The sequence below is a fragment of the Salmo salar genome, chromosome 12, assembly GCF_965601325.2.
Source record: "Salmo salar chromosome 12, fSalSal1, whole genome shotgun sequence".
Taxonomy (NCBI): Eukaryota; Metazoa; Chordata; class Actinopteri; order Salmoniformes; family Salmonidae; genus Salmo; species Salmo salar.
In genome coordinates this window covers 39,583,627-39,598,014 of record NC_138302.1, presented here as the reverse complement: position 1 = coordinate 39,598,014, position 14,388 = coordinate 39,583,627, and the positions used below count along the sequence as shown (strand labels likewise).

General features: G+C 40.2%; 2 protein-coding genes across 3 annotated transcripts in view; one reads left to right on the top strand and one right to left on the bottom strand.

The window, feature by feature from the left end:
• Window positions 1-676: 676 nt before the first annotated feature.
• rbbp9 (retinoblastoma binding protein 9) lies at window positions 677-4,447 on the bottom strand. The gene is made up of 5 exons (NM_001141870.2): window positions 4,282-4,447; window positions 2,671-2,713; window positions 2,471-2,576; window positions 2,284-2,369; window positions 677-1,270 (listed from the first exon to the last, which is right to left on the bottom strand). Exons 1-5 carry the CDS (start codon window positions 4,375-4,377, stop codon window positions 1,047-1,049), a joined length of 555 nt encoding a protein of 184 aa, NP_001135342.1. The 5' UTR covers window positions 4,378-4,447; the 3' UTR covers window positions 677-1,046.
• A 2,002-nt stretch (window positions 4,448-6,449) lies between these two features.
• Window positions 6,450-14,388, top strand: part of LOC106564776 (asCystatin) — a 30,550-nt gene continuing 22,611 nt past the window's right edge. For both annotated transcript variants that reach the window (XM_014131139.3, XM_014131138.3), the window contains exon 1: window positions 6,450-6,961. In XM_014131139.3, coding sequence (XP_013986614.1) covers window positions 6,706-6,961 — 256 coding nt within the window. In that variant the 5' untranslated portion in view covers window positions 6,450-6,705. The remainder of the gene's footprint in view (window positions 6,962-14,388) is intronic.

Below are 14,388 nucleotides of genomic sequence, written 5' to 3'. Positions count from 1 at the left end.
TCTGCAAAATCGTGTCAGATGCTCGATTAGAGACTGGGTAGAGATGTAAGAGAAAAGTCTCTACCCCCTTAAACGGAAACTCTCAGCCAAACACCTCAAACCAAAGCTGTTAGTGTAATGTATTCGCAATCAAAATGTGTCTGCAAGAACAAATCACTCGAGGCAACTCTTAAATAGACTGAGCGTTATGACGTTGCTACAAAGCCCTTGCTTACAGGTTGAAAGGTCGTGCTTCAGACAATCCCATGCTTGTAATCTTGGAAGATTGTTGGGAATATGAAGTATTTCAGAGGGGTTTTGGCTCGGTGATTGGAAAAAGGGTAGAGGGGAATGCTATCAGGGATCTGGTAAGGCTGACTGGTATGTTGCTTCATGTCTGAAGGCCTTAGGTGGATCTCAATCTGATTGAAGAAAATGAGTGGTATGATGTAGATCATTTGGGTACACTAGATCACTGTAATCAGTTTTATTTCTGTTTGGCAATGTTGGATTGAAGGGTCCCAATAGCATGTGTTTTTATACCAGAGTTCAATGTTAGCCTGTGCAAGTGATTACCCTAATGTTTGTCTGTAAATTCTGTTTGAGCGCAAGCGCCAAGACCAGAGTGGACACATGCTGTTTGTCACAGACTTTTTGTGCCAAAACCATCAACATAGTTAAGGGATGGAAACACATTGTCTTTTCGCACAGCATTTTATTTACAAGAAGCCAGTTTGATGGGAACTCACGACTGTCAGTAAAATGTGCATTTGTGGGTGAATCTTAATATTTGCTGAGCTCTTTCAACAAACTGCTGGAAACACAGGTGAATCAAAACTGGCGAGTCTTCCGTAGAGCACTCAAAGTAATGCAGCAAAAGATAAGCACATTGATGACTTTGAACTACACTTGATAAATTGGAATCTCCATCATATCGTAATTATAAGGGCCACATGAGGATTCCCCAGAGGGACACAGAGTGAAGGGAGCAACTTAACAGATATTCGTATTTGGGCTATTGTCTTCGTTGCTTGTCATTTTCCAATGGCGGACAACTCCGCTGCTTTTTAAGCAGCTGCCATCAGCTTTCGCACTGCGTCAATGAGCTCAGGGAATTGTTTGTTCTGGAAGTGTCCTCGGTCTGTGTATTTGTGCAGCACCGCGCCCAGGCCCTCGGCCACAGCTTGCTGCTCCTCCCAAGGCAGGAAGGGGTCATCCGTGGAGCCAAACTGAACGATGTGCCCAACGTTTCTTCTCATTTGCTCCCACTCCCATGGTCGGCCAAAATATCCTGAGTGAAGAGATACACAGGGAGACATAACGGTGTGCTCCAAACTCTCTACATTGCATTCGCATACTATCAGATCATTAAATTATATTGATGGGGTCTCTGCAATGTCAAAAACTACTTCCACATTTGCAGGGATCGGATACAGATCTGATTGGTCTCATATCTCTACAAATGAGAAAATGGAGTTGTACATTAAACCAGTTACTTTACGATATGATAATCTGCACAACCCGACTGCAATATAGGCATACTGGGATGCAGCCGCTGTTTCAGTGACTTGAGGTGGGGGATGGATAAACAAGTGGTGATTTACATTAAACTGGATTTAGGGACACTTGACTGCAGCTTTTCTGTGGCGCTCTTGTATCCCAATTCAGAAATGAACACTAGGCTAGTCTAAACACCTGGGTCCAGTTTTTCAGAATCAGAATGATCTGGATTCTGTAACCCCCTATTTTGCTTTCCAGGATCAGATCAACCTGGGTGATTTGGAGCCAGAAAATGGTTGGATAGGGTTATTCTGATCGAGACATGAAAATGTCAACATCACAGAATCTGTATTTTCAGTGCTTTGAATAGGCCTACACCTTGCCATGTACTGGACAGGCAATGTTACTACAGATGACTAAACTACATGAATAAAGATATTCATATAAATTATGGAGCTTGCTTCTCTTATCACTTGTAAGTACATGCTTTTATTTGACACTGCTCAATACAACAACTGACCACATACCTATACTGCAGTCAATTTAACATAATGGAAATATTTAATGAAACCTTTTTTATTTCTCTGAAATTCCACTATTGTAATGCCTTTCACCTTTCTAAATCTACCCTTCTAGTGAGATCAAGATTATCCAGATTTTCATCACTACACACCGAATGATCAGAATCACATTTTTCAGTTTTGAAATACCCAATTTAAATATTTAATCCAACCTGAATCCAATTAGAAAAGTGGTTGTTGTTGTTAATTGGAAGTGACACTGGTAAGAAATCTGTAAACTCACCACTCTCTCTCTCATTCTCATCTCCCAGGTCAGAAGTATAGGCACCCACCAGAATGAGGCCATACACCTTGTGTGTTTCTGCATACCTGCATGGTACCACAAAGTTAGGTATAGTAACTTTCCAACAAACAAAAAGGAAGAGTTTGCATGAGGAATATCCTCAAATTCTTTGTAATCACGATCCTACCTCATGGCTGCAGCTGCCCCAGAGCTGTGGCCAATGATGACAGTCTCCTCATCACATTGGAGCTCCTCCTGTATGAATGGCAACCATATGCTCTCTCTGGCTGTCACTAGAAAAATAAAAATACAGTACTAGCACCTCACAGTAATGACATTGGAGGCCCAAAATGAATGGGTTTAAATACTGAACTTCATTCTACATACCTGGGTCAGGCATGTTGCTCAACAGGCAGGTCATATCTGGAATCTACAGGACAGCAAGTTTACTATTAATACCAAATGAAGTATCAGTAAGTAAAGGTTGAAAATGGGCAATTCCACACCAGGATAGCCCAAAAAATGTTTGGTATTTCAGATTGTTATGGCAATTCTCACATAGAAACTTCTTTGGTAGGAAGGATGTTATGATTTTTCCATTTGCATCACAAACCATTTCGGAGAAAAGCATGATGAAGAAAGTGGCAATTTTAGGTCCTTTTCGACCTATACCGCTCATAAGACCCTATGATCCGTGAACTGCACATGATACAGACATCTTGGTTTCATTATACTCCATATTTTAGAGCATACTATAAGGAGTATGTGGAAATTCTGAAACGCAATTTTTCACATTAGTTTATTCAACATTGGAAATATTAATATCTCAAAAGTACCCTTTTTGATATAGCTAATTTTTTGTTTGAAACAATATACTCTTCAAACACGTCACATTTCCAGAGTGGGTGCTTTGCTACTCTTAAAGATATGACCCATTTTATACATAGGTCATTAACCAATGTCAATTTCTACCATATTTCAGCAAATCACCAGGAAGTTCCCTTTGAATTCATTCAATGCGTCATAACTTCAAAAGTAGCTGAGCACCCACTGGAAATGTGATGTACTTGTAAAGTATATTGTTTTAAACAATAATGTCTAAAAAAGTACAAAATCAAAAAGGGTACTTTTGAGATATTCAAATTTTTTATGTTGAATGTATTCAGGTGAAACATTTTATTTCAAAATCTAGGACATACTCCATCATACTCTTCCATCATATAATTCTCAGAAATTATTTGGGATACAAATGTAAAAAGCATATCAAACATTCTTCCTCCAAATGAAGTTTCTATGGAATAATTTCCAGAACAATCATAGACCATATCTCTTCCATGCATTGCACTTGTCAATTAGAACCCTGTATGAAGGATATCCTCCATCCAAAATGCAGGGCTCTGTATAGAGCTAGCTTATAATGTGATATCTGAGAAATCTAGGCTAGTTTACAATGTGATATGTGAGAAATATAGGCATTTGTGGTAATCTGTCACTGAATATAATAATTCATTATTTGGTGTGTATTAATACGCATGTGTGAATTTGATTATTATAAATGTTTTAATCCCAACTCCCCTAGACAAAGCCACCTTGCCATTCCATAATTGCTGCTGTGGCTACTGCTGGCTAGCATGAGGATGATTTTCAGGAAAATTAAGTATTTCAATCTTTTCCATGTACCATATCTCGCACTGACACAATGCTGTCTTAATGTAACCATGATTGCGTACCGACGCCCATGAGCTCAGTGTAAAGATATCTTCATCCGAAAGTAAAACAAGTGGTTCCTACAGTTTAAAGTTCATGAGCCATTTATAAGTTATATTCTTCTTGATGTCTACATATCATTACTGTAAAAGTCCAAAAATGTATGTAACAAGCAGAGTAACCAATACATAAAACAGTTGTCAAAATCATAGGAGCCACTGTACGCACATCCCGTGTTGGGAGCATGCGGGCGCAAGCTCTTAGACTTTCGCATACTTTAGCAGTGCGCACCTTATTTATCTGTTTTTTGGCCCATCCATACCAATTGGACCGCTCTACATCTCCAGCTCCATTTCCTGGGACAATTATCGCTTTCGTCAGTGGCATTTTCTCTTATCCACGTTGTCTTCTGTCGATGTTTGAAGACACTTCCCTAAACAATGCTGACTGAGTAGTCATATGACTTTAATCAGTGCATGTTCGAGTGAGTCAATTTTGCGCAGCGAATGGTTGCGTTCCAGATAGTCCATAGAAATATTAGAGGACTCAACCAGATTTAGCATGTACATGGCCATTGAGGGCTTCCACCATTGAGGGAGTTCGACTAAGTGCACCCGAAGACTTCGCCGTCGGCCAAAATGGGGAACCTGGCTCATGCCTGGGAGGCAGCCCGGTTCTGAAACCTATGCAATCAACGGTCTGGGGCATTAATCGAACCCCTTCATTTTGAAGTAGTCAACTGGTTGGGAGCGATCAGCCATTGATCCAAGCATCGTCTTAATCTTCAAATGGTGTGCTATGGTTTGTAAATGGATGTAAGCTATATCAACGCCATTTTGTGGCCACAATAAATTAATGCCACACAAGATTTGGTTCAGGACTCCAGCACTGCAGGTGGCCATAAATCACCAATATTAGCTTTACACTTTTTTCAAACACAAAATAAGAAAATGGGCCAATGCAGCCGTTTTTATTTCAATATCCAATTATTTATAGGCAACAATTAAGTACCGTACTGTGAGTGTTTTCAAATAAAATTGTCAAAAAGAAACAATTTAGCAAAGAGCAATTTCTCAAGCAAATATTTTAGCTAGGACTCTCTGGGAGTGGTCTGAGTGGGGAGGGGAAAACTGAAAACCAGCTGTTATTGGCAGAGAGGTTTGGAACTCTTTCATATTGGTCTATTAACTAATTTACTGCCTGGTGACATCACCAGGCATGCCAAAACCACATCCCACCAAAATGGACAGACATTTTAGGTTGTCTTTTCAAACAGCTCTTACACTAAACTGGCATTATCCACATTTTTACAATGTCACAGTATTATTCCAACCTCATAGTGTGGAAATGTATATAAAACATAGGTAAATCACATTTTTGACTGCACTGGGCCTTTAAAATGGACACTCAATGGCGCTGCCCATGCTGTCACAGACACAATAATGGCACAGATACAGAGATAAGACCTCTTTCCATCAAATGACAAAATAATTATATAATTCCATCACAAATTACCAATTATTTCAACCATACATTATGGTAGTCATACAGTAGATCTAGAATACATTGGTATAGGTTCAAATAAACTAAAAATTCCTGTAAATCGGCTATTCATATGGAAGTTTAGTTGCTAATTGTTTGTGTCACATTTGGACTTGATTTTTGGGCTGTATTTATTTTTATTTAACTAGGCAAGTCAGTTAAGAACAAATTCTTATTTTCAATGACAGCCTAGGAACCGTGGGTTAACTGCCTTGTTCAGGGGCAGAACAACAGATTTTTACCTTGACAGCTCAGAGATTCAATCTTGCAACCTTTTGGTTACAAGTCCAACGCTCTAACAACTAGGCTACCTGCCACCCCTGTATTTAAATAAAAGTAAAAATATGGTCACATTTTGTATAGGGAACACATCTTAAGGTACTATGCCCTTATTAATCCAACATAGAGACAACATACTAAGAGTCTGTTTCTTGTGTAACTTGCCCTTTATTAACTATTAGTACACCTTTATTATGGCTATAAGGTTATTATGGATTGACCAATAAATACATTACTTATAATGTTTGAATAAGAAACACTTAATTAAGGTATACTAATAATACATAATAAATGCCTTATTAGCTATATACACACTTGCAAATTAGAAAATAGAGGCGAATATATATACCTTTTTTAATCTTATTTGATGTATCATCATCTTATATTAATTCCATATGTTTTAACAATGTAATGTGTGTTTAAATGTATCAATCGAATTTGCATTAATCAACACATGTGTCTATATGTACGGAGTATGCTTCATAATGTCATATTAATCTTAGAAAAATAAGTATTTGAAAGCAATATACTTTTCTGTCTGAAAATATAACGACTTTCCTCCACTGCGTTATGCACTCCAGTCAGCAGATGGCGATGTGTGTCTAGTAGTGGACTGCACTGTTCTTTTGGCTGTTTCGAATACAACAACAGATCCCACCTCGGTAGCTTGCTGCTATCCGTCATTGCCGAAACTTTCTAAGCTTTTTAGACTATTTCGGTATACTAGTCGCTGTGTGTTTTAAATACACTTTTGTCATATCTAGTAGTTACCTCGTGATTTCATATGTTCATATTAATCAGCAAGCTGGCAGACACCTATCGGTTATCTTCAAACTAGATTAGCACTAGCCTAGTTGCTAATGATAGCTAGCTAGTTAGCTAACATCCCCGACCATGAGCTCACTGAGCTACTTCCCCCCCTTGTTAAAGAAGAGGATGTCTACTGGACAGAGAGACGCTCTCGTGAAAAAGGAGAAGGAAGAGCAGGCTGTCACAGTAAAAACATTTTTTGAAGAATTTACAATGAAAGAAGAGGAAGAAGCTTTCAGAGTGAAAGAGGAGGAAGAGAATGAGGAGGAGGGTGAGATGACTGTCTCATTGAAAGAAGAGGAGGAGGGTGACAAAGAGGAGACTGGAGATCTTAACACCAGTGAGTACAGTCTTAACACGGGTAGAGTATTAAACTGATGTGGGTTTTTAAAGTGGCATTCCGTTGAAGTTCTACACTTGAATATGTTGTTCTGTACTGTAGGAATTGTTAAATCCACACACTTGTGCATTTTGCTATTTGCCTCATGACTCCACTTACTTTGTTGACTATGAACTTTCTTGTTTACCCTACCGTGGGACAGACTATGTTCGTTCCCACACTCGAGACTCTGACTCTCAATTGGTTACACAGACTTTTAGCCCCCCCATCCTATTCTAACCACCTCTCGCTGGCTTTGGATTCATGTTACCTGATGAAATTGCTGTCTAATATGATCCTAATGCACATTCAAATGTCATAAATCAACACTACAGAGCTCTCCCTGTCCTCTGCCGTGCCTTGATTGTATTACTGTGCATGTACACCCTGGCCCATCTACTGTTGCTAGCCCAATTCGGACTTGTGCTCTGATATGTTTCACTGATTTCTGCTCTCGTAAAAGCCTGGGTTTTCTGCACATTAACACTAGAAGCTTATTACCTAAAATTTATAAATTGGAAGTGTGGGTTCACAGCTCCAAACCAGATGTGTTGGTCGTTACTGAGACGTGGTTAAGAAAGAGTGTTTTGAATACTGATGTTAACCTTTCTGGCTATAACCTTTTTCTGCAAGACAGATCTTCCAAAGGAGGGAAGTGGCAATCTTTACCCAGGATCACCTAGAGTGCTCGGTTGTCTCCACCAAGTCTCTCCTCAAACAATTTGATTTGCTGGTTTTAAGTATTAAACTTTCAAATAGCTCATTGTTGACTGTTTCGGGTGTTATCGTCCTCAATCAGCACCGGCCTGTACCCCACCTGCTCTAATCTCTCTCCTGGCCCCTTACACTAAGTCTGAATTTGTCCTGCTAGGTGACCTAAACTGGGACATGCTTAAACCACTTGACCAAGTCCTAAAGCAATGGGACTCCCTAAATCTCAGATTATTACCAATCCTACAACGTATGACTCCAAACACCCAGAAAAGGCTACTCTCCTCGATGTTATCCTCACAAATAATCCTGATAGGTACCAGTCTGGTGTTTTCTGTAATGACCTTAGTGATCACTGTTTTACAGCCTGTGTTCGTAATGGCTGCTTAGTGAAACGTCCTGTCCTGATTTGTCATACACGCTTGCTAAAAAACTTTAATGAGCAAGCTTTCCTTCATGACCTGGCCTCTGTAAATTAGTATAGAATCAGCCTGATCCCCTCTGTCGAAGATGCTTGGACCTTCTGTTTTGATATCTTCAGTGATCTTGTTAACAAACACACCCTCATAAAGAAAATGAGAATTAAAAACAGGATCAGCCCCTTGTTCGACCGTGATCTTGCAGTTACTCCACCTCAAGAATTGCATTTGGCGAAAGGCTCGGCAAACGGAAACTCAGGCTGACTGGCTCTCATTCAGGAAAATGAGAAATAAGTGCACTCAGGCTATCCGGAAGGCCAAAGTGAGTTACTTTAAGGAGCAGTTCTCTCTCTCTGGGTTTAACCCCAAGAAATCCTGGAAAACAGTTAGATCTGGAGAATAAACCCTCCTCACAGCGGCCCATGTCCCTGAAAGTTGATGTGGTTGTTACTGACAAGAAGCACATGGCTGAACTCTTTAATCACCACTTCATTAAGTCAGGATTCCTATTTGACTCAGCCATGCCTCCTTGCTCGTCCAACATTTCTTAATCTCCCACCCCTTCTAGTGCGACTAGCCCCGATGCTCCTCCCTTTTTTCCCCCTGCCCCGCTTCAACGTTTCTCCCTGCAGACAGTTACTGAGTCTGAGGTGCAAAAGGAGCTCGTTAAACTTGACCCTAAAAAAACATCTGGGTCAGATTAAACTTTCTTCTTTAAGGTTGCTGCCACTATATTCACCAAGCCTATTTCTGACCTTTTTAACCTGTCTCTCCTCTCTGGGGAGGTTCCCATTGCTTGGAAGGCAGCCACGGTTAGTCCTTTATTTAAAGCAGGAGATCAAGCTGATCCTAACTGTTATAGGCCTATTTCTATTTTGCCCTGTTTATCAAAAGTGTTGGAAAAACTTGTCAATAATAAACTGACTGACTTTCTTGATGTCTATAGTATTCTCTCTGCAATCTGGTTTCCGCTCAGGTTATGGAATCTTAACGGTCCTCAATGATGTCACCATTGCCCTTGATTCTAAGCAATGTTGTGCTGCTATTTTTATTGACTTGGCCATAGCATTTGATACGGTAGACCATTCCATTCTTGTGGGCTGGCTAAGGACTATTGGTGTCTCTGGTATGCTAACGACCTCTCTCAAAGAGTGTATAAAGCCAGAACATCTGCTGATTCATCCACTGCCTGTCACCAAGGGTGTACCTCAAGGCTCGATCCTAGGCCCCACGCTCTTCTTAATTTACATCAACAACATAGCTCAGGCAGTAGGAAGCTCTCTCATCCATTTATATACAGATGATACAGTCTTATACTCAACTGGCCACCCCCGGATTTTGTGTTAAATGCTCTACAACAAAGTTTTCTTAGTGTTCAACAAGCTTTCTCTGCCCTTAACCTTGTTCTGAACACCTCCAAAACAAAGGTAATGGGGTTTGGTAAGAAGAATGCCTTTCTCCCCAAAGGTGTGATTACTACCACTGAGGGTTTAGAGCTTGAGGTAGTCAACTCATACAAGTACTTAGGAGTATGGCTGATGGTACACTGTCCTTCTCTCAGCACATATCAAAGCTGCAGGCTAGAGTTAAATCTAGACTTGGTTTCCTCTATCGTAATCGCTCCTCTTTCACCCCAGCTGCCAAACTAACCCTGATTCAGATGACCATCCTACCCATGCTAGATTACGGACACGTAATTTATAGATCGGCAGGTTAGGGTGCTCTTGAGCGGCTAGATGTTCTTTACCATTCGGCCATCAGATTTGCCACCAATGCTTCTTATAGGATATATCACTGTACTCTATACTCTTCTGTGAACTGGTCATCTCTGTATACCCGTCGCAAGACCCACTGATTGATGCTTATTTATAAAACTCTCTTAGGCCTCACTCCCCCCTGTCTGAGATATCTACTGCAGCCCTCATCCTCCACATACAACATCAACGGAGAAAGCTGAACCTTTCTTTCCATCCTATCATGCTCCAACGACGCACCTAGTGAAAGTTCTAGCCTAAAAGAAATGTGAGATAATGTCTAGATGCTTTTTAAAGTGGAGATCAAGTTTATAAATTGCCTGGTTGGGTTGATGAGACAGTGGATTGTGCAGTCAGATGGAACAGAGTAAATAAGCGTTTTAACATCAGATTTAGCCGGTGGTAATTTGTGGAATAGACACCGGCTGGAATACGGTTTTAACCAATCAGCATTAGACCCATCCGTTGTATAATATGTCATAACAGCTGACATAACTTGCCATAAACTGTTATACGGTCATAACACATATAGACCTGATGTGACATACAGTATATTGCGTTATTTTATGGCTGGTTATGACACCTACATAAGAGTGTCACAACCCACAAAACCTACCACACAAGGCAAAATATTCCATTACACCATACCCTACATGAGTCAACAGTAAGTTTATGTTATATATACAAATTTAAAACAAATGTACCATACTAAATTAACATTGTAATTGCTCACATATTGATGTAGGACAAGACACCCTCTTTTTGACTGATGATTGACATAAGGGCATGTATGTAATAGGCCTATCTGGCTTATATGATTCTGACGGTCATAATGCTTCTTGTCAGTGTATTTTCTTCATCCAAGTAAAGTGGCACAGGACGGTCACCATATTACATGACAGTGTCATACTTTATTTTCTACAAGTTGTTTAAAATATGAAGAAAAAAAGTGTGACTAAAGAATTCATTACAACAAAAAAGGATTTAAACTTTCAAATAAAATGAAACTTCTTGGCAGAAACATTGACACTTAATTTTTGACCGGAGATAATCCGTTCTGCCAGTCACATTCTGTTAAAAGTCCCCAAAGCACACGCATCCCTTGGTCGCTCGTCTTTTCAGTTCGCTGCAGCTTGTGACTGGAACGAGCTGCAACAAACACTCAAACTTGACAGTTTTATCTCAATCTCTTCATTCAAGGACATAATCATGGACACACTTACTGACAGTTGTGGAGGCTTTGCGTGATGTATTGTTGTCTCTACCTTCTTTCCCTTTGTGCTGTTGTCTGTGCCCAACAATGTTTGTACGCCATGTTGTGCTGCTACCATGTTGTGCTGCTGCCGTGTTGTGTTGCTACTGTCATGACATGGCCCTTTCTGGGTGTAGAACGCCCCCCCCCCCCCCCCCCCCCCACTCTCTCTCTTACACCCAGGTTCTGTTATCTCCGGTCATAAATTCCTGGTGGAGACTCTCCCCCCTGGTCATGCAGAAATTGAGAGCACAGAGAGAGAACGATGGACTTCACTTGGAGACGCCTAAATCCACAAAATGGGAGAATGAAAAAATTCTGTTTATGAGAATGGGAATAGTCCGTGGACACTTAAGGGACAGTTGTGACGAGTGTGTTTCATTTGGTGATCTCATGAAGTATAGGAAACACGCATAACTGTATCTCTTGAAGTGTACATTTCCCAGCTGTTATGTTTACATCTAAATATTGTGAAAAGTATGTGATTAAGCATGAAACTATTTGTGAAAAGATGTAATGTGCTATTAACTGTCTAAATGAGAGTATGGATTTTCATATAAAGATTAACTAGTCAGTGGCCACACCCCCGTGAGCCCAGACATCACATTTGGCGTCATGGACCGCCCTTTTCTACCATTACATATAAAACACACTCCTGATGAAATTCACTTAAGACTAAGCAAACCCCAGGGTGAGCTGTGGTGGCGAATAGTTAAGATGAAGTGTGTGTGAAGTGTTTGAAACTACAACTCTACCAAAGGACAAGACTAATCCACGTGGAGCATTGGCTACACGGCTGGAAATGGTTAAACTCTGAGACTATCGATCCCTACAAAATAAGAGCAAATCTTAGACACAAATTACTAGTCTGCAGCTATAAATTATGTAAACCGAGGACGAGAATACAGACAACCGCCGAAACATCTATCTATGAGGACATTTTTGAATGGTACTCTGAAGTATTCATTCTAACCACAAAGTACTTTGATCTTCAGGGAAACGCAACGAGAGAGACTCTGAACTCTCCAGCAGATGGCCCGGATTCCAACAGAGAAGACAACAATATCTACAATTGAAGTCGGAAATTTACCTACACTTAGGTTGGAGTCATTAAAACTCGTTTTTCAACCACTCCACAAATTTCTTGTTAACAAACTATAGATTTGGCAAGTTGGTTAGGACATCTACCGTGTGCATTACACAAAAAAAATTCCAACATTTGTTTATAGACAGATTATTTCACTTACAATTCACTGTATCACAATTCCAGTGGGTCAGAAGTTTACATACACTAAGTTGACTGTGCCTTTAAACAGCTTGGAAAATTCCAGGAAATGATGTCATGGCTTTAGAAGCTTCTGATAGGCTAATTGACATCATTTGAGTTAATTGGAGGTGTACCTGTGGATGTATTTCAAGGCCTACCTTCAAACTCAGTGCCTCTTTGCTTGACATCATGGGAAAATCAAAAGAAATCAGCCAAGACCTCAGAAAAAAAATTGTACACCTCCACAAGTCTGGTTCATCCTAGTGAGCAATTTCCAAACGCCTGAATGTACCACGTTCATCTGTACAAACAATAGTATGCAAGTATAAATACCATGGGACAGCGCAGCTGTCATACCGCTCAGGAAGGAGACGCGTTCTGTCTCCTAGAGATGAACATACTTTGGTGCGAAATGTGCAAATCAATCCCAGAACAGCAGCAAAGGACCTTGTGAAGATGCTGGAGGAAACAGGTACAAAAGTATCTATTTCCACAGTAAAACGAGACCTATATCGACATAACCTGAAAGGGCGCTCAGCAAGGAAGAAGCCACTGCTCCAAAACCGCCATAAAAAAGCCAGACTACGGTTTGCAACTGCACATGGGGACAAAGATCGTACATTTTGGAGAAATGTCCTCTGGTCTGATGAAACAAAAATAGAACTGTTTGGCCATAATGACCATTGTTATGTTTGGAGGAAAAAGGGGGAGGCTTGCAAGTCGAAGAACACCATCCCAACATGATGCACGAGGGTGGCAGCATCATGTTGTGCGGGTGATTTGCTGCAGGAGGGACTGGTGCACTTCACAAAATAGATGGCATCATGAGGTAGGAAAATTATGTGGATACATTGAAGCAACATCTCAAGACGTCATTCAGGAAGTTAAAGCTTGGTGCGAATGGGTCTTCCAAATGGACAGTGACCCCAAGCATACTTCCAAAGTTTTGGAAAAATGGCTTAAGGACAACAAAGTCAAGGTATTGGAGTGGCCATCACAAAGCCCTAACTTCAATCCTATAGAAAATTTGTGGGCAGAACTGAAAAAGCGTGTGCGAACAAGGAGGCCTATAAACCTGACTCAGTTACACCAGCTCTGTCAGGAGGAATGGGCCAAAATTCACCTAAATTATTGTGGGAAGCTTGTGGAAGGCTACCTGAAACATTTGACCCAAGTTAAACAATTTAAAGTCAATGCTACCAAAAACTAATTGAGTGTATGTAAACTTCTGACCCACTGGAAATGTGATGAAAGAAATAAAAGCTGAAATAAATAATTCTCTCTACTATTATTCTCACATTTCACATTCTTAAAATAAAGTGGTGATCCTAACTGACCTAAGACATGGAATTTTTACTAGGATTAAATGTCAGGATTTGTGAAAAACTGAGTTGTATTTGGCTAAGGTGTATGTAAACTTCCGATTTCAACTGTAAATATATACTTGCAATTATTTTTGAATGAGGATTAGCATTTCAATGTATATAATTATAGACTGTTTGTAAAGAATCCATTTGTCTTTCCTGCTCTTTGTCATTCCCACCCCTTTCCCCTTGTCCACCAAGCACTCATATCGGTTTAGCCCACTAGGGTCTCTTTTAGAGGTCAACCAATTAATCGGAATGGCCGATTAATTAGGGCCGATTTCACGTTTTCACAACAATCGGAAATCGGTTTTTGGGACACCGATTTGGCCGATTTTTAAATGTTTTTTTTTTTTTTTTAGACCTTTATTTAACTAGGCAAGTCAGTTAAGAACACAATCTTATTTTCAATGACGGCCTAGGAACGGTGGGTTAACTGCCTTGTTCAGGGGCAGAACGACAGATTTTTACCTTGTCAGTTCAGGGATTCAATCTTGCAACCTTACGGTTAACTAGTCCAACGCTCAAACCACCTGCTTTACATTGCACTCCACGAGGAGCCTGCCTGTTACGCGAATGCAGTAAGAAGCCAAGGTAAGTTGCTAGCTAGCATTAAACTTA